The sequence below is a fragment of the Nomascus leucogenys genome, chromosome 4, assembly GCF_006542625.1.
Source record: "Nomascus leucogenys isolate Asia chromosome 4, Asia_NLE_v1, whole genome shotgun sequence".
Taxonomy (NCBI): domain Eukaryota; kingdom Metazoa; phylum Chordata; class Mammalia; order Primates; family Hylobatidae; genus Nomascus; species Nomascus leucogenys.
The window spans coordinates 23,000,930-23,021,803 of NC_044384.1; the positions used below are offsets into that span (position 1 = coordinate 23,000,930).

Genomic DNA, 20,874 nt, shown 5'->3' on the forward strand with positions numbered 1-20,874 from the left:
AGATCTCCTTACCATAGTTTGTAATTTAGCAGAGCGAGGACTACAGCCATTAAGCAAAGAAAAAAGGTTTTCCCATTCTTATGAGAAACTTGACCTTCCGCATTATCAACCCCTCATGAGAAGTTTCCCTGTCAGAACTTTCACCCTCCCCACAGATACACAGGCAGATAATTTCAAAGATTTAAGAAAACGTAATCTATCTTCATAAGACTTAAAAACTCTACATTATTACTCTTATGAAGTAAAAATAAAGGACATACAAAATGAATATTAAATAAGAGCATAGGATCTGCTTTAAAAAGTAGATTATGAGATGTAATTTTCTGAAGGTTAAAAAAAAGAGCTTTAACTCCAAGATTCTAACTTTCCATTTCTACATGATGCATTCTCCTCTGACACATATATTTAACTAAGTATGTTTTAAAGAATACTTTTATTCCCCTTTCACATAGTGTAATAATGAAAATTTGCAAATAACAAGCTCAATCTACAAAAAACTGTTTGGTCCAGGCCGGGCACAGTGGCTCACACCTATAATACTAGCACTATGGGAGGTCGAGGGGGACGGATCACCTGAGGTCAAAAGTTCAAGACCAGCCTGGCTAACATGGTGAAAGCCCGTCTCTACTATAAATACAAAACAGTAGCTGATGGGGAGGCTGAGGGAGGAGAATCACTTGAACCTGGGAGGCGGAAGTTGCACTGAACTGAGATCGAGCCATTGCACTCTAGCCTGGATGATGGAGTGAGACTCCATCTCAAAAAAAAAAAAGTTTAGTCCAAAGTAAAAATGATACACCATCTCTGTAAATGATAAGAGGTATCTAAAGAGTTAACTTTAGCTTTACTGTAATAAGAAAGACTGGAAATAGCCAAAATAAACAAGAATGAAAACAAAAAAAGATCAATATTACTAAGCCCAAGAAAGCATAGTTATTAGAGGTACTTAACTCACAAGAAAAGATGGTTCTGTGCTTTTTAAATATGGATTAAAATAAATCTAATTTTTCTTCTTTCAAAAAAATGCTAGTCCAACTCATATAAAGAAAACTGGCCTGAAGTGGAAATGACCCAATATAGGAAAACCTCATTAATTTTGATTTCACTAATTAATTCTGAGTTGATGGCTACCTTTGCAGCCTGTGTGAAAACAAATTAGTGGTATAAACAAAGCAAATGTCTAGCTTATTTAAGTGTAAAAGGTAAAAAGACTATTCAAGCAACATTTGATGTTAATTTTAATTTAAACAATGAACAGAGTAAGAATAAATAATTCTCAGCTATCTTTTAAATAAAAGCACTTAAAAGTTCTGATAAAACACAGTTAACTGGGTTTCCTCTTATACGTCCTCAAAATTATTAAAGCACTTCTTAAAGAATACTTTATAACTCATATTTCTTCCTGATTTACACCCAGCTTCTTCACAAATGAGTTAAATTAGCACAATTCCTTTATTATTAAATTCTAGAGATCTGGGTTACTGAACACCTATTTCACCTGCAATGACTCATTCTATAATTTGATTAATTCCATTCTACTTCATCTTTTTCCATTTCAACCTCGAAAAGTCACCTAAACATGATTTAACACCAATGGCATTATAACAAGATAATGTATAAAACATTTAAACTGTATAAGTAAAATAATAATACAACAACTAAAAAATGTGAACCTCTTCACTTTAAACTTATTTGAAAAATATTTATGCCTCAAATTATTCCTATTACACATGCATTAAATAATTTTGAAATGTGTTCCCAATAATTGTATATTTATAAATTGTATAAGTGTAATTCTGTGCAATATATCACCTAAATTGTAATAGATGCACAAATACATATATTTTAAAAGGATGACTCAAGGTTTAAATAAACAGATTTAAGAACAAACATTTCTCAAATGTCTCACTTAATGTGAGTAACTTCATATTACATTAGCCAATATCTCGTGTCACAAAATAGATCCTTAGGAAGGTTTCCTTGTTAATGACAGTGGATGTAAATATAAATTTCATATAATTATAAATTTTTTGCTGCCCTCCTGCCAGACTGATCAAATGATCATTAAAACTTGTAATATAGCTGATGCAGAGATTTTTCATTAGAAATATCTCCCATGCATATTTTCCCTATCCATTTTTTGATGGCTAGGTTTAGAACTATATAATATAATCTGCAAATCCCTTAAGCAAGCACATTTTAACTGGAAACAAACAGGGTGAAAGTAACTCTGGCACCCCACTTGAGGCTCACCCACTCTTGCCTGAGATGATGCGTGTCCCTCTGGCATGCAAAACAGGTGAGGCCACCAATGCCCCTCCTTCTAGTAAATGTTCATAAAGCTCAATTTCCTGAGATTAAAAAATAAGTAAGTAAAAGTTCTAAGATTTTCTTCCTATACCTCCATTGACCGTCTCACCTATTCTACTTCAGTAACCACTGCTATCAACTGACTTAAAGAATGTAAACAAAAAATTCCACTTAAAAATTTGTATTGTTATGGAACAGAACTTATGTAGCACACATGAAGTATTCTATCAACTCAGCTAGTATTTTACAGGTGAAAGCTATTCAAATTCATGTTCCAAACACTGTACTAATTCTGCCCTAGATGCAATATGCACCAATGACATCAAATGCCAATTAAAAGTAAAGGCTAACAACAATCAACAGAATATTTAACCAAGTAAAAACTCTATTTTTATTTGATGAAAAAACAAGGAGAGGGGAGAAGATACTGGCCCAAAACAAGTATATTCTAAGGTGAATTATTATTTTTCCAACAATTATCATCCTAAGCCAAATAAAGGCTGATTGGATTTGCCAGTAAATAATCCTCACAGTACATTAGTGCTAAACAGCAGAATGCCACAAGCTATCATAGAATCTGATAGAGTCAGAACATACCACCTAGGTCACCCAGTCTGACCTTATGCATTTTACAAGACTTCATTTTAAACCATTCCCAGAAACCTCTTATGTAACCTGTTCCTAAGCATCTGCCATGAATTACAGAAATCAGAGACAGCTAGTTTATCCCATCCACTAGCTCTCTGGGGAGATGATTCCACTTTCCAATAGCTCCCAGTGTAAATAATACATATTCTTTATTTTCTACTTTTGCTAATTTGTTTTCTAAACTAAATTACTCTTTTTCTTCGTATCATTTCAGGAGCAATGGTCTTATGTGCCCAAAACAATTTTTCTCTTTGCCTGAATAGTCACTAAACATATGAACATTCTATTGTCTTTCCTTTTAAACATGCCCATCATTAGACATGCTATAAATGACCAGCTTCTTTTGCTCATAAATCAATCCCACTATTCTCTTAATCATTATTTCTTGTACTTCCCAGAACTCTTGCTATGGAACATAAATGTGCAGTTAAGATGCATCATTTATCACGTTAAATATTCTACCTGAAGGAGAAAAACGAGGCTATGAAATTAAATGTTAATTTCACTTCTACACTTTCACAAAACTAGACTTTTAAAAAAAAGCTTTAAAAATCCAAACTTCATTTAAAAAAAGAAAGTAGAGGACTGTTTATTTAATACATGTTTTAGAAAAAAAGACCATATGGTCCAATCAAAACACTGATTAACAAACTAATTGGATAATTACGTGAACAAGAAAACTTTTAGGGACTAGTTTTAATGTCTTCCTTTATTCACTGTATAAAAAAAAACACTGAAGAAATAGTGGGCTAATTAGAACTCTATAATTCTTCAACTGCTTCCTTATTAGTAAAATGGTAAAGAAATATGAAGGATTTAATACAAGATTAAGAAAATACTGCCTATCAAAGAAAAAAACATGTACTTAATAACATTGTGATAGCTTACAGAGGAGCAGATATTTTTTATCCTTACATCATCCATAATCATAAATACATTTCAGATATATTATTTTATGTTTGTTTTTAATTTAGCCATTGTTTCTCATCAAGTCTTATCACATTTCTGGGTGGGATAAGATTTCAAGCTTCAAAAAATGTGGAAGAAACTACAAATAAAAAAATAAATTTGATTACATAAAAACTGAAAATACATGTAGGTTAAAACATTCAATAGTAAATAATAAATTACAAATTCCAGCAACAACAGAAGCCACATAAGCTTAATATTTTAGTTAAGAACTCAAACACTAACAACCCTTGGAGAGGAAAAAAAAAGCGAAGGACAAAAAGAAAAATGTCTTTAAAAAAAAAACTAAAATCCTTTTAGAAAAATTTGAATATCTCTAGGTATCAAAGAAAAGCAAATTCAAACATTAAAATACTATTTTTACCTGACAACTTGGACAAAGATTCTAAAAATTATAATGCCAAATAGTTAACATTTTAGGGGTTGATACTTTTTGCTAGGCATGTTCCAACTGCTTGGCAAAAATTCATTACAGTCTCATAACAACCCTTTGAGGTAGGTACTATTATTTCCATTTCTAAAGATGTAGAAACTGAAGCATAGAAGTAACTAACATTTGTGCTGGCAAGCGGCAACGAAATGGGTGCTGAGAGTAGAAAATAATTTCATAATATAATTCAGCAGTCTTAAAAATGTTAATAAGCTATTATATCAAATTTGTGAGGTTCTGATATTTTCATTGAGTAGACTATATCCAAAGAAAATAATCCTAACTGAAAGAAAATATTTACATACAAAGACATTCAATATTGTATTATTTACAATAGAAGATATTGGGAACAATTAAATACCCAAGGTAGAAATGCTAAGTAAACATGGTATGCTCACACAATGTAATGGAAAATTACTTTCATGAAAAAGTAAAATAACTTGGAAAATATTTGTTATAATATTAAATGAAGATGCAATATGCACAAGAAACTGTATCTACAGTATAATCACAAGGACATAATAAAATGGATTTTAAAAGGCTAGAAGAACGTGTATCAAAATATATTAATTGGCCAGGCACGGTGGCTCACGCCTGTAATCCCAGCACTTTGGGAGGCCAAGGCAGGCAGATCACAAGGTCAGGAGATCGAGACCATCCTGGCTAACACGGTGAAACCCCGTCTCTACTAAAAATACAAAAAATTAGCCGGGCATGGTGGCGGGCACCTATAGTCCCAGCTACTCGGGAGGCTGAGGCAGGAGAATGGCATGAACCCGAGAGGCAGAGCTTGCAGTGAGCCGAGATCGCGCCACTGCACTCCAGCCTGGGCGACAGAGCGAGACTCCGTCTCAAAAACAAAAAAAACCTATATATATAAATTGTGATTCTCTTAATTGTAGAAGAATAACAGGTGACCTTTTACCTTCTTAGTTATCTCTATTTTCAAAAATGTTAACAGTGGGTATACATTAATCAAGGTGGAATGAAAACTATACCACATTTTTAAAGAGCAAGTGATACGTTACAAGTAAAAGAAAAGGGGACTAAAACTGAAAAACTCCAAACTTGAATAATCAAAGATGAAAAACTAAAAGATAAATTATGCAAATCAATAATGAAAAATGACAAAAATTGGAGAAAACTAATTACTTTGAAACAGACTACTAAATCTGCTAGAAGGCAGCATTTGTCAGTTCAGGCTGTCAAGTCAGACTACTCAGGATCAAATTCAAGTTCTGCCATTTGCTAACTGTCTGACTTGGATGAGTCATTTAACCTCTCTGAGTGTCTTTTCGCTATATGATGTGGTTAACAGCAGTAACATACCCAACAGAATTGCTGTGCGAATAACATGAAATATAAATTCGTGCAGTGACTAACATGTCATGAATACAAAAGATGATAATATCTCCATCATTATTATTATTAATTATATACCATAGAGTCTATCTTTTATAACGTAATTGTATTTATTTTCTGAAGGGGTTAAGTGTTGCTGATGTCTAGGTATCTACCTGAAAATATGAAAATGTTCATAATTCTTCAAGAACATGAATTTCCCTTTTTTCAATACTTTCTTCTCATATGTAATACCTCTGCTTTAATTTAATCTGAATAGTTCCATCTGCATAATCATCAGTATCACTCACATACTACCATAAATTACATTAGTAAAGCTTTATAACAATTTATAACTAAATAAAATACAACTCCTCAATGGCCAGCTTCCACAGTTCTCTGAATATTTCTTCTTATGTTTTTCTACTGAACTTACTTCATTATTTTTCACTTCATGCCTTTAAAATATTAAAATGCTTTCTTTAATTTCACTTATTTATTTATGGGTTTTAGAGACTGAGATGGTTCTATCTGCAGGCTCTAAAAATATTCTAAAGTTTTTTTGGTGGTGGTGTTGTTGTTTGAGACAGAGTCTCGTTCTGTCACCCAGGCTGGAGTGCAGTGGCGTGATCTTGGCTCACTACAACCTCTGCCTCCTGGGTTCAAGTGATTCTCCTACCTCAGCCTCTCAAGTAGCTGGGATTACAGGCGCATGCCACCACACTCGGATAATTTTTTTGTATTTTTAGTAGAGACGGGGGTTTCACCATGCTGGCCAGTCTGGTCTCAAACTCCTGACCTCAGGTGATCCACCTGTCTCTGCCTCCCAAAGTGCTGGGATCACAGGCGTGAGCCCCCACGCCAGGCCTTATATTCTAAAGTTTGTTAAGGAACTCAAAGTGTTGCCCCTTTCCACACTCCACACACCATTCGGCTGTCCACTGTCATCTGTCCAAGCCCACAAACCTTGGGCTGTACACACTCAGGGAATGAGACCTTCTGAAAAAAGACTGCCTGGTATTATAACTCCCAAAAGCTCTCTGTTGGTCCTGCCCTTCTACTTTCTCACTCCTCAACTTAGAACTTAAATGGCAACCACACAACTGACCAAGTGATTTTTAATCTGCCTGCTTGGCCTTACCTGTTTCTACAAATCATACCTATATCATTACAAGAAACAAACACTGGGCTGGGGCAGGCATGATGGCTCATACCCATGAGCCCAGCACTTTGGGAGGCCAAGGTGGGCAGATCACTAGAGGTCAGGAGTTTGAGACCAGCCTGGCCAACACGGTGAAACCCCATCTCCACTAAAAATACAAAAATTAACTGAGTGTGTTGGCGAGCCCCTGTAATCCCGGCTACTCAGGAGGCTGAGGCACAAGAATCGCCTGAACCTGGGAGGAGGAGGTTGCAGTGAGAAGAGATAGCACCACTGTATTCCAGCCTGGGTGAAAGAGCAAGACCCTGTCTCAAAAAAAAAAAAAAAAAAAAAAAAAGGAATAAACACTGAATTCACACACCTCTGATACAGCCACAGAAAACTTTCTCTTTCCTTTCTCATGGAAACAAACAGGTTGACAGATACTGTCCTCATTTTTCTAACTGGAGATGCTCAACAAATCTGTATATCTCTTTCCTGGCAGTAAATTAACAGAACACAATATGCTAAAAGCACCTCTTTGTTTTGAAAGGATGCTGGCTTGGTCTTTAAGCCTGTATCAAAAAAACAGAGAAACCTAACCTTCATGTATCAAAAAAAAACACAGAGAAACCTAACCTTAGGTGTCCACAAAACACTATGGGCTGGCAAGAATGCCGTGCCTAGCCCATAATTTATGTCCTAAGAAGAGCAATAAATGGGGTCAAACCTCCCCCTTGATCATCTGGGGTCATGTTGACAAAGGCTTTGCATGTGTAATACCCCACTGTAATCTACCCACAAATGTCCAGAAAAACATGACCCACTTTGGGCTTCTCAGACAGTTGAAAACCCCAATTTTCAGGCAATGAGCAGGAAAGAATGGTACTTAGGACTATAACTTCCACGGAATTAGGGGAGAGTAAAAACCTGTTATCCAGTTGTTGGTTCTTAATTATCTTGAAACTTCTATCTCATGCCAAAAAAACAAAAAAAAACAAAAAAAACGCAAAGTTAGACTGTCATAGAAAGAGAAGTCATCTCTAATTTGTGCAGGTTTTAAAACCACCTGGTCATAGTTGGGAAACAAGCAAATGAAAAGTACCTAACAGAGGAACAAAGTATATCTACAATAAAGTCATTTGAGGCTGGGCACAGTAGCTCATGCCTGTAATCCCAACACTTTGGGAGGCAAAGGCAGGCGGATCATTTGAGGTCAGGAGTTTGAGACCATCCTGGCCAACATGGTAAAACCTCATCTCTACTAAAAACACAAAAAAATTAGCTGGGCGTGGTGGTGTGTGCCTCTAATCCCAGCTACTGGGGAGGCTGAGGCAAGAGAATCTCTTGAACCCAGGAGATGGAGGTTGCAGTGAACTGAGATCACACCACTGCACTCCAGCCTGGGCGGCAGAGTGAGACTCTGACTCAAAAAAAAAATAAAAATTTGGCCGGGCGCAGTGGCTCATGCCTGTAATCCCAGCAATTTGGGAGACCGAGACAGGCCGAGGTCAAGAGATTGAGGCCATCCTGGTCAACATGGTGAAACCCTGTCTCTACTAAAAATACAAAAATTAGCTGGGTGTGGTGGAATTCGCCAGTAGTCCCAGCTACTCGGGAGGCTGAGTCAGGAGAATCACTTGAACCCGGGAGGTGGAGGTTGCAGTGAGCTGAGATTGCGCCACTGCACTCCAGCCTGGGTGAGACAGCAAGACTCCATCTCAAAAAAAAAATAAAAATAAAAATAAAATTTTTTTATAAAGTCATTTGAGTACTGAAAATGAACGTACAAACTGCCCAGATTTAGGCATTTATCATCCAAATGAAAATGTACACAACAGAAAATAGAAATAATGGCAACAATAATGATGATTCAATGAGCTCTCATTACACGCCGAGTGTTACTCTAAACCTTAAACCAACACTTCACAGAAATTGTGGCTAGGGCCTAGAGATGTTAAGTAACCTGCTAATGCCACTCCAAGATGGGCAACACAAATCCAGGTCTGTTTGATTCTAAAGGCTGTTCTCACTGGCCTGACCAATCGATGGTCCCATTATTTCAAGCTCCATATGCCTACAGCAGAGTGTGCTCTCCAACTCCTTTAGAAAGTCTTCACCAATGATTAAGAAAAACCATTGATAATGACTCCAAAAAGAGAATCATCATACAAAAGTCAACTTTGTTGTGTGTTCTTTTTTTCTAAGATGTTATCATCCATTTTCATTTCATTTTACCAGCTTGTCAAATCTTTCTTTAGACAAATAACGTGAACATTTTCCCTCTCAGTACAGTCCCATATTTTATTATCTTTACTTTTTTCTTCCCTACCTAAGTAGGATGAAATAAAGTATCCTATTGCAGCTAGACTGCAGCACATACAAAACCATCACTCTCATCTGTTGGTCATTATTTTCTTTTTTTTGTTGTTTTTGAGACGGAAGCTCGCTCTGTCATCCAGGCTGGAGTACAGTGGCGCAATCTCAGCTCACTGCAACCTCCACCTCCCAGGTTCAAGTGATTTTCCTGCCTCAGCCTCCCGAGTAGCTGGGACTATAGGCACATGCCACCACACCCAGCTAATTTTTTTTGTATTTAATAGAGACGGGGTTTCACCATGTTGGCCAGGATGGTCTCATCTCTTGACATTGTGATCTGCCAGCCTCAGCCTGCCAAAATGCTCGGATTACAGGTGTGAGCCATCGTGCCTGGCCAGTCATTATTTTCAAAGTAATGTATGTATGTTCAATTCCTGCCAGGATCCGCCTAAATCCAAGTACTATCAAGTATTATCTATTGTAGACAGATCCATCAGGTATTAGTCAGGAAAACATCAATTGTTCCAGACTCCTCCATATAACATGCATAATGCTAACAGCATCTGCAAACAGAGGTTGTTAATGTATCATTTATGATTTTATAAATATCCACAAAACTAATATATTCAAGTATCATATATATTGACCTTCCTTAAAGTTTTCCAAAATCACCAAAGTAGACTTCCTAATGCCCTTTCTATGTACTCCCCGAGGGCTCTGAAAAACCCCTTTTCATAAGATTTATCATACTCCTTTATAACTGCTGTTTGCTGGTCTGGCTCCCTCATTAGACTAAATACTACAAAAAAAAAAAGATACCTTATCCATATCTCTGGTTCTAGAAAGTGCCTGAAATATGGCAGATAGTCAGATATTTGCCCAATGAATGTCTAATCAAAAATATGTTGCACCAAACTGAATACTACACTTAAAAGGTAATTCATTTCTTCCTAGCAATTTCTGCCATTTAAAAATAAATTTAGAGGGCAGTGCATGGTGGCTCACACCTGTAATCCTAGCACTTTAAGACGCCAAGATAGGAGGATCACTTGAAGCCAGGAGTTCAATGCCAGCCTGGGCAACATAGCAAGACTTCATCTCTAAAAAGCAAAAATTAAATTAAAAAAATTAAATGTAAACTCATTTTGAAATTGTCCTATGATTGTGTTACTCAAGAAAAATTAGTTGTTGTGTAATACTTTCTCTCCAGTCTAAAATAAAGTCAATTTAATCAGCTACTTCATTCACTAGGTTTAGCATCAAATCACTTCTGACCATTATTAAAAGTAAATTTCATGCCTAATCAGCAATATGATTTAAGATTTTAAGGAATCTTTCCAAAACATAAGAATTTCTAATTTTTTTAAATGTTTGGCATGATATCAGCACAGTCAGCTAAGGATGCAGTCTTTCTCATTACTGTTAAAGGGGCCTCTCACTGCCTCCTACACAAGAGACAGGTGTATGATATTAAACTGCAGTTTTGCCATTAAAATAACAAAAATTACTTGCACAACCTAATATTTGAATGTATACATAATATTCATAGCATGACAGGGTCTCACTCTGTCACCTAGGCTGGAGTGTAATGGCACAATCATGCCTCACTGCAGCCTTGAACTCCAGGGCTCAAGCGATCCTCTCACCTCAGCCTCCCAAGTAGCTAGAACTATATGCCCATGTCACCAAACCCAGCTTTTTTTTCTTTTTCTTTTTTGGTAGAGACAGGGTTTCACTATGTTGCCCAGGCTGGTCTTGAATTCCTGGTGTCAAGTGATCCTCCCAGCTTGACCTCTCAAAGTGTTAAAATTACAGGTGTAAGCCACCATGCTCAGCCTCAATTTTTTATCTTAAACACAATAGTATAGAATAGTAGTACAAATTTGGAAAACATAAAATTATCAAGAATATAAAACCAATCAGAATGCACAACTAATATAGTATTGGTATATTAATACATTTGTGCTTTTAAAATGAAAGTGAGAGCTATACTTACATATACTCTACATACAGCTGCTTTCAAGACTAGAAAATTAGCAAGGCTTAGAAGATTATAAACAGGATGATGAAGGATTATGGTAGTAAAATGGTGACTGTACAAACCTATTCCTCATCGTTTGAAGAGCAATTTGACAATACCTATTCAAAAGCCTTTAAAAATTAATATGCCCTTTTTTATAGCAACTCCAAGTATAAGAACTTATCCTAAGAAACCATTCTAGAGCTACAAAAATATTTAGCTGTACTAATTATCACTCCCACTGTTGATAACAGGCAAAAAAAAAAACTCTCAAGCAACATTCTAAAATGTCCAATAAAAATGAATTACAGAATATCATTTAAAATAATATTGCAGGAATATTCTTAGTGACAAATATGACATCTTTAGAAAATATCTCTATTTTCTATAACTATGTATTATTTAACTTTTAAAAATAAAATTAGTATCAAAAAGATGGTGCCAAATACATAAAAATATATGAAAATGTTCTCAAAATCTAAGAGAATTAAGTGTTAAAGGAAAAAGGATGACACGGAACATTATGTACATTGTATTTTAAGAAAATAATGTTAGTTCTGCTTCCTGTTTTTGCTCAGTTTGTATTAACAAAGTTTGCTCTGCTTGACTTCATATATTAAGCTATAGGTATAGACACTGCTTTTTAAATGCAATATTCAAATTAAATTAGTAACAAAAATCTAGAATCAAAAATATGAGATAAGCAAATTCAGGCAAAAGCTTTCAGTACTTTGTCAGAACAACAGTATGATATATTAAAAAGAATATCTAATTTGTTGATTGCCCTTACTGGCTGTGAACATTAGCCACACTGGTACACATACAGTCACGTGTTCCATTCATATTAGCATACCTGTTTCTAGGAGGCGGGAATCTAATACTGGTTTTAATACTGTCAATTGAAGGCACAAACACTAATGTTCAGGTTAGATGCCTCACACTCCTGTTTTCACAAATCCATGCTGCCCCCTTCTGGGTATTTTTGGAGATTATGTGATCAAAAGTTTAATACGATAAATTAAACAAAAAGTATTCATTTTTTAACTAATATATTAAAGAACTTAGCCTATATGCTTACATGTAGAAACATACTACATGTTTAGTACATAAAATGTACTAAACAGTTTATTTTTAGGCATTTTCCAAGACTTCTGTTCTGAATAATTCTAACAACAGAAAGACAGCTCTGAGAATTTCATCGTCAATGCAAATGAGGAAAATAAATAGTAAATATTAAATAGCTATAACACTAAAAGTAAATAAAACATGACACTTTAATAAGTCTCCCTACTTCTTCCTCTCACTCTCAAAAGTAAACCAGGGTCTGAATTTGGCACTAGCTTTCCCTTTGGTTTTAATGTTTTTACTACCTATATATGTATCCAAAAATATGCAGTATGGATTTGTGTTTTTAAAATGTACATAAATGGTATCACACTGTATTACACACACAAAGGTTCCATACCACAAACTGTACTTCTAAATCCAGCTACCTGCCACAATTGAAAATCAACTAAGAAAATATGGATAGTTTTATGTAAAATATCACCACAATTCAGTAAGTTGGAAATATTATACTGGGTGATTAGTGTTATTTTTTAATTTCTGAATTTTCATTGCTGTCAACCATATCTATCTGGTTTATTAAGGAAAATGTTTTATAAAGTACTCTTGATATATTAAAATAATTTTATTCCCTTAGTATTTTTTCCAAAACCTAGTTTCTTTCTCTAAGAGTAACCTATGTGGAAATAAAAGAAAAAGTGCCTGGGTCTTGGACAATAGACTCCTTAATGCTAAAATCTATAATAAAAGGAGAATGATAAGTAACAGGGAAAGGTAAAATAAACTGGGAGGGAGGTGGAAGGGAAGATGTCAGATCATCTCATCTGTAACTACATAATTCTAATGATGGAGCCTTGGAGGAAGTTTTCTGCCGCAGCACTCCAAAGGCATTAAAAATACCTGCCTTCCCTTTCACCAGCTCTCTTCAGATTCCCCAGGCAACTGGTACACTCAAAGGCATTAAAAATATCTGCCTTCCCTTTCACCAGCTCTCTTCAGATTCCCCAGGCAACTGGTACACTCTTGGCCTCAGAGTCTCACTTTGTTGCCCAGGCTGGAGTGCAGTGGTGCTATCTCGGCTCACTGCAACCTCCGCCTCTCAGGTTCAAGCAATTCTCCTGCCTCAGCCTCCCAAAGAGCTGGGATTACAGGCATGCGCCATCACACCCGGCTAATTTTTTGTAATTTTAGTAGAGATGGGGTTTCTCCACATTGATCAGGCTGGTCTCAAACTCCCAACTTCAGGTGATCCGCCTGCCTCGGCCTCCCAAAGTGCTGGGATTACAGGCTTGAGCCATCGCGCCTGGCCCATTCCAACCTTTTAATCACATTTGTAATTTAAAGAAAAACTATATCTTATTCTATCTTTCTATTATTTTAAATATTTCATTCTCTCACACACACACAAAATCAATCAAAACAGAAATGGTTGTTCTAAACTGGTATAGAATTATCTAAATAATCAATTTTTGCACTGAAAAATTAGATATTTCACCAAATGTGCATTCAGAAAAGAAAATTGTCGTGTTTCACCACAGGACATAACTACTATAAAATGAAGTTTAGGAGAGGGGTTGTAACAATACCTTAATTTACTAATGTAATTACAATAATATCTATTTCACCAAAATATGACATAAAATTGGTTAAATAAATACATGGCAGTTTTTCACAGTGAATAAGAAATTAACAACCTAACTGGAAGAAAACAGTTAAGGAGGTAAATTTGCCAATCTGCCAGGAAAAATAATGAGAAACATTGGTACTAGGATTTCTTACAAAGCCACCAATATCAAATCAAACAAAATCTAGCACTGGCAGGACATGGTTGATAAAATGAATTAGCAGGAAGATTAAGCAAGTAAGCAGAAGGGCCAAGAAAAATTTTGTAGGTTTTGAAATGAGATATCTTGTAGATACTGCAGCAGATACACCAGTAAGACTGTTTTCAATTTCAGTAATACCAGAGCTGGTGACAGTGAATGAATTATAAGCATGACATGTCTACAAGAAGACGATGTGTCTATATGTGCACACAAATGTGTGAGTGTTGGGAGATAGTGATTATGCACACAAAGATGACTAATCACATGAATAAGTCCCATGATTAATAAAGAGTAAAAAAAAAAAGAAAAGTACTGTTATCAGTCCTAAGCCTTCCTAAAATCTCATATTTCTATTTATATGACATCATGGCCTAACTTAAAATGCATCAGAAAGCAATCTGGTTCCACAAAGGTATGTATGAAATTTTCCAAAATCATCATCAGTGACTGTTAGGCTTTGTCTCCCTTGTTAGAACAATTTTTTATTTAAATGAACTCTATCCATAAGTATTTTGCCTTTACCAACATATACATTCATTGTCTTTGCTCAGATGGACCCAAAAATAATGAGATTGTACAATGTCTTCAGGCATACTTAAATTATTTTAAAATATAAAATTGAAACTTCATTCAATAAACATTTTCTCAACTGCTGCTATGTTTCAGAAAAAAGCCAGACCATTTCGAAGCTAGTAACAGGAAAAAAACACCATGTCCATCTTCTGTTTCTATGTGCCCCAATAGTTAGTGACCGTAACTTTGCCTAAATGTTACTATTATTTTAGTTTTAAAATTAAAAGGGTTTTCTTAATTCTCTTGTCACACTTCCTTTAAGTTAGTCTAGATTCCATTTACATTCCTGATAGTAATATAACTCAGCTCTACCATAGTGAAATAATCTTTTATATAAATCAACTTACACTACAGTTTTCAGGTGGAACTAGAAGTTGTGTAATCTCACCACCATGAACACAGAAGATATGTTTCATTTCTCCAGAAAATATGTCCCAAATTATGACTGAAAAATCCACACCTCCAGATATCAGGTATCTTTGATCATACCGAGCTGAAACCTGATGAGGATATAGCAAACATGTGACTTTGTTCCGATGACCACGGAGTGTTCTGTGAGGTGGCCAACCTGTGAATGAGGGTTTGGATTTAAAATGGGAAAATTAAAGGCTTACCAAGTTTCAGTAAGTAAAAGTAAACATGAATGTTTAGAATAGCTATAAATTATATCACAGCAAAGGCTTCCAATTTTATCTTCTAAAACAACTCTGCCTAATTCAGTATCTACTAGCCACATGAGACTACTGAGCACTTGAAGTGGGGGTAATCCAGATTCCTATGTGCTGTGAATTTAAACTAGTCACGAGATTTTGAAGAGTTGATATAAAAAACGTAAAATATTTCATCAACAATCTTCATATTGATTAGAAGTTGAAATGAAAGTAGTTTTTGCTATATTGGGTTATATAAAACAGTCAATTTCACCTGTTTCATTTTATGTTTTAACATAGCTATTAGGAAATTACAGGTATGGTTATATATATATGGTTGATATTACATTTCCACTGGCTGTTGGGAGGCCGAGGCAGGTGAATCACTTGAAGTCAGGAGTTCGAGACCAGCCTGGCCAACATAGTGAAACTCTGTCCCTAAAAAAATATAAAAATTAGTTGGGTGTGGTGGCACATGCCTGTAATCCCAACTACTTGGGAGGCTGTGCAGGAGAACTGCTTGAACTCAGAAGGCAGAGGATGTAGTGAGCCGAGATCATGCCACTGCACTCTAGTCTGGGCAACACAGTGAGACTTTCTCAGGAAAAAAAAAAAAAAAAATTTCTACTGGATGGTACTGTTCTGGAGGATTTTCAGAATTACTGATAATACACTAATTATTTAGTAATCTATAGAGATAACTAAGAGACAAAACTATTAACATATCTCCAAGAGATAAAATTGGATACTTCTTTATTTACAGTCATTACATTGTATTAATTCTAATAACAGGCACCGAATATTTTATCTGTGCATTAAACTCTACCAACTACATAGCACCCCAACAACTAACTACACTGATTCACTGTATTTATTTAAAAACAAAGAACAGAGACATTTTCACTATCTGGGTAAGAGTTGTCAAAACACTTTAGACATACAGAGCTCTTCAGTATACCTCTTCTGAGCATGTGTTCCCCTTGCAGCAGCTGTACTATGGCCGTCTGTGTGGCAGGTACAATAATGATGCTTCCATCTTCACGACCACAAACAAGTCGTCCATGTGCTGGTATGTACACACTTGCAGTTACTTTAAGAGGTTCATTACTATTGGGAATCACACTCAGCTGATCTATAATTCCAGCAGGACAAGGATTCAGCTTATCAAATGCCTCTTGCAAACTAACAGAAGTTGTCATTGCCAGCCCTGTAGAGGTTTGGTTTTGTATAAAAGAAAAACATTTGTGCATGTTAAAAAAAAATTTAAAACATTAAAATAATGTTGATTGATCCAGTAATGAAAGAAAATGACATAAGTACATTATGAATATGTTATTCAGTGGTTAGTATTTAAGATATTAAATTAATTAAGAAATTATTACACATGATTTACTATTACCTTCTTCACTTTCCTGTTTATCAGCTGTGTCTGATATGTTCCAAATATTCAACCTTCCAGAAGAATCACCCTGAATTAATAGTTTATGGAAATATTCTCTGCATCCATAGAAGAACCGAGTAACAGGAGGACAAATTAGCAACTGCCAAAAAAAGTATTTGAATATCTTTAGCTGTATTTTTAATCAAAATATTTCACACATTAATGCTTTTCAAATAAAGATGTTAGGTAATTTGTCCCAGTAGCCAAGTTGAAAAAGTGTTTATAGCATGATTATTCAACAATATTTTAATGTAATTCTATAGCACTAACATACATGTCAACTAATATTCTAATCTAGTATAATATAAACATTGAATGAAACAAAAATTGTATTTACAGCCTTTCTCTAAAATTAGTATTTATGCTACTTTTCACCACTTTATAATAACTCATGTGTAGCCACAATAATGCAATTTAACTGCCTATTATGAAATAATTAACACAGAACTAAGCTTTCTTTATCAAAAAGAAAAGTCTTCACTTAAAAGGTCAAGATGAGAGAACTCACTAATCCTAGCTTTTTTTGCCCACTCCTGATTAATCATTAAGAATAGCAACAAAATTAGGGCACAGTGGCTCGTGCTTGTAATCCCAACAATGACAGGGAAGATCGCTTGAGGCCAGGAGTCAGAGACCGGCCCTGGGCAACAAAGCTAAATCCTGTCTCTACAGAAAAACAAACAAACCAAAAAAAAATTAGCCCAGCATGGTGGCACAGGCTCATAGCTCCAGGTATTCAGGAGGCTGTGGTGGGAGCATCCCTTGAGTCCAAGAGTTTGAAGCTACAGTGAACTATCATTTCACTACTGCACTCCAGCCTGGATGACAGAGCAAGACCTTGCCTCAAAAAAACAAAAAGTAGGCTGGCCACAGTGGCTCATACCTGTAATCCCAGCACTTTGGGAGGCCGCAGCAGGCAGATCACTTGAGGCCAAAAGTTCAAGACCAGCCTGGCCAACATGGTGAAACCCTGTCTCTAATAAAAATACAAAAATTAGCCGGGCATGGTGGTGTGCACCTGTAATCCCAGCTACTCGGGAGGCTGAGGCAGGAGAATCACTTGAACCCAGGAAGCAAAGGTTGCAGTGAGCCGAGATCACACCACTGCACTCCAGCCTGGGAGTCAAAGGGTGACTCCATCTCAAAAAAAAAAAAAAAGAAAAAACACCAACAAAATTGAACTATCAAGCTTGCGCAACTAGAGGACCCCATTGTTAAAATTAGTATATTTTTCAACTAATAGCATATCATGTTTTACTTGCTCATATTTTCATAATCAATTTGAACCTAGCCTCTGTTAGCTACCAGCTACCAGGAACAAAAACCATTCATTAGGGTCTTATGTGTACTTTCATTTTCAGCTTCAGATTTTGTGCCTTCAATGAAGTACTATCTGAAAATACTAAATAGTGTAGTGGACTTCTACTAAAATTCAGAGGATTACTTCACAAATACTGGAATATTAAAGAACAGAATCTTAGCCTGAAAAGCAATATTAAATTTGACTTCAGTTTTAACAATTATAGTTAACAGTCTAATTACTGTATTCAAATACTGGTTAATCAAATACAGTAATTAACAGCTAAAAGCATTAGCCAATGGAAACTACACATATTAAGCATAACCAATTGTTTGACTTTACTTACTGAATTTTTTTTGGTTTTGAGACAGGGTCTCGCCATGTTGCCCAGGCTGGAGTGCAGTGGCACGATCACAGCTCACTGCAGCCTCCACCTCCCAGCTCAAAGGATCCTCCCACTTCAGCCTCCCAAGTAGCTGGGACTACAGGCGTGTACCACCACACCATGTTAATTTTTTTTTTTTAGAGATGGGGTCTCACTATGTTGCCCAGACTAAAATTTTTAATTGATAAACTATATATTTAACAAGGAAAAATTGCTACAGCAGCTGTAATAACCAATATTCTACATTTCAACACATCACAAAATACATGTTTTTAATTTAAAACATATTAGGGAGCTGATATTTAAAGAAAATGATCTTTTTTTGGTTTTGCTTATGTATATTTTATACAAGTCATTATTCCTTAGGTTAATTGGATGTGACTATCTAGGTTGAAGAGCAGTAAGTGGAAGTTTGAGTAAAGAACAGACAGGCTACAGATGATCTTAATTGTATATAGATATACAAATTCTATATATTCAAAATATTCATGGAAAGAACAATTCCCTTCCCTTAGCCACCCGGCCACATAAATGTGAGACGTAATGTTCAGAATGATAAAGCCATGGAAACCTAGAGCATCAATTAAAAAAAAAAAAAAAACTCTGCTTTCAAAGCCAAAGCTTCTTTCTTACTGCTCAATATAGAGTTGAAAACCCAGTACTAAGTGCTGTTGTACTTCAGCATTAAGTGGATATTAAGCACGTTTTCAGAAATCACAATAAACTTTTATTTTTATAGAGAAAAAAATGTCTTATTCTTTATTTCTAGTTTCTAATGATTTAAACTGCTACATGATTTTGTGGAGGTACCGCAATGCCTTGTTCAACAAAAGAACTATTATTACTCAGCATTATTACAAAACTATGTGTGCTCTTCTTTTTTTTTTTTTTTTTGAGACGGAGTCTCGCTCTGTCGCCCAGGCTGGAGTGCAGTGGCGCGATCTTGGCTCACTGCAAGCTCCGCCTCCCGGGTTCACGCCATTCTCCTGCCTCAGCTTCCGGAGTAGCTGGGACTACAGGAGCCTGCCACCGTGCCCGGCTAATTTTTTTTTTTGTATTTTTAGTAGAGACGGGGTTTCACTGTGGTCTCGATCTCCTGACCTCATGATCCACCCGCCTTGGCCTCCCAAAGTGCTGGGATTACAGGCGTGAGCCACCGTGCCCGGCCTGTGCTCTTCTAAAAATATATCTGTCACTATGTTTATAACTGCATAATAGTATGTAAAATAATTTACACCATCAATATGAACTTCATCAAAAAGTCAATTTCAATATGCAATTAGCATAAGATCACTTGTACTCTTAGAAAAACGAATGTTATTTCATAGGCATATTATGTATTTTTAAATGAGCAGATTTTGAAATGTCCTTATAACTGACCATCTCAAAATGTTTTACATCTAACACAGTGCTTTGAATTGTATAAATTTTTTAAACGTATCACAAGACAATGAATACAGTTGTAGAAGCTTTTCAATGTAACTTTCAATTATAAATGACACCTCAAGAATTTTACCTCTTTATCTTTTCGATCCAAGAGGCTATGTTGTACCGGAGGAATTAAATTTTCAACTGCTTTCCCCACATCACTGCGGAATGAATCACTAGCTGGAAGGCAACTGAATATGGGAAAAATACAATATTCAATTAAAATACTGGCATTAAATACTTTATAATTCCATATGACAAGGTTTTTTGGTATTGGACAAAAAGGGGATTTTTAAATTATAGTTAATTTAATGAGGCATTAAATTAATGTTATAAAAATATTGTCCTTCAAAAAAAAATCCACCAAATTTTTGCGCTTAGAAGTTAAATTGGAATTAAAAATCGAACTTAAGAAGTTCTGAAGTGTTTTATCAAAGTTAAATATTTATACTACATACATTTTCTTAAGTTCAGGTTGTACCCTAAATTCTGAATCTTTTACTTTTGATGACTGTCCTAATTTATTACTTGCTGCATACCTGGCAGGTAGTTTGTAAATATAACTTTGCCCATTTTCTGTCCAAATGATGACTTTATCTGCTGAGATAAAGTCCCCTCCGGTCCATGTCTGTCCATTTTCACTAGGACCTGAACACAACAAGGAATAGTCTCCGGCATCGAACACCTGCAAGGAAGAAAGAAATTCACAATCTACTCCATATTGTTGTAAAAAGTAAGATCCAGCGACATTTCAAGTTAAAAAAAAAAAAAAAAGCCTGGAAATGTATTTAGAAAACTCAGTTTGCTGCATCAGATAAAGACAGTTTGTCAATAAGCCCTGAGAAAGGTCGCCTTCAATAGGGAAAACACAACTAGGCCCCTAGTTATGGGTAACCTCCCTGTGGACAGGGAACAGACTATGACAAGTGGAGCGAGGGTGCTCCCCGCTACAGGAACAGTTATCCTCAGACTTTCTATCTAGAGAAAGTAGTCCATTAAAGAATTGCAAATAATAGGGAATCAACCTC

At 35.6% G+C, this 20,874-nt stretch overlaps 1 protein-coding gene across 5 annotated transcripts in view; it reads right to left on the bottom strand.

The window, feature by feature from the left end:
- Nucleotides 1-20,874, bottom strand: part of WDR7 (WD repeat domain 7) — a 372,747-nt gene that overhangs the window by 311,490 nt on the left and 40,383 nt on the right. For all 5 annotated transcript variants that reach the window (XM_003264268.4, XM_003264267.4, XM_030810359.1 and 2 more), the window contains 5 exons: nt 20,386-20,531; nt 19,935-20,037; nt 16,692-16,833; nt 16,251-16,499; nt 14,990-15,210 (listed from right to left, as the gene is read on the bottom strand). In XM_003264268.4, coding sequence (XP_003264316.2) covers nt 14,990-15,210; nt 16,251-16,499; nt 16,692-16,833; nt 19,935-20,037; nt 20,386-20,531 — 861 coding nt within the window. The remainder of the gene's footprint in view (nt 1-14,989; nt 15,211-16,250; nt 16,500-16,691; nt 16,834-19,934; nt 20,038-20,385; nt 20,532-20,874) is intronic.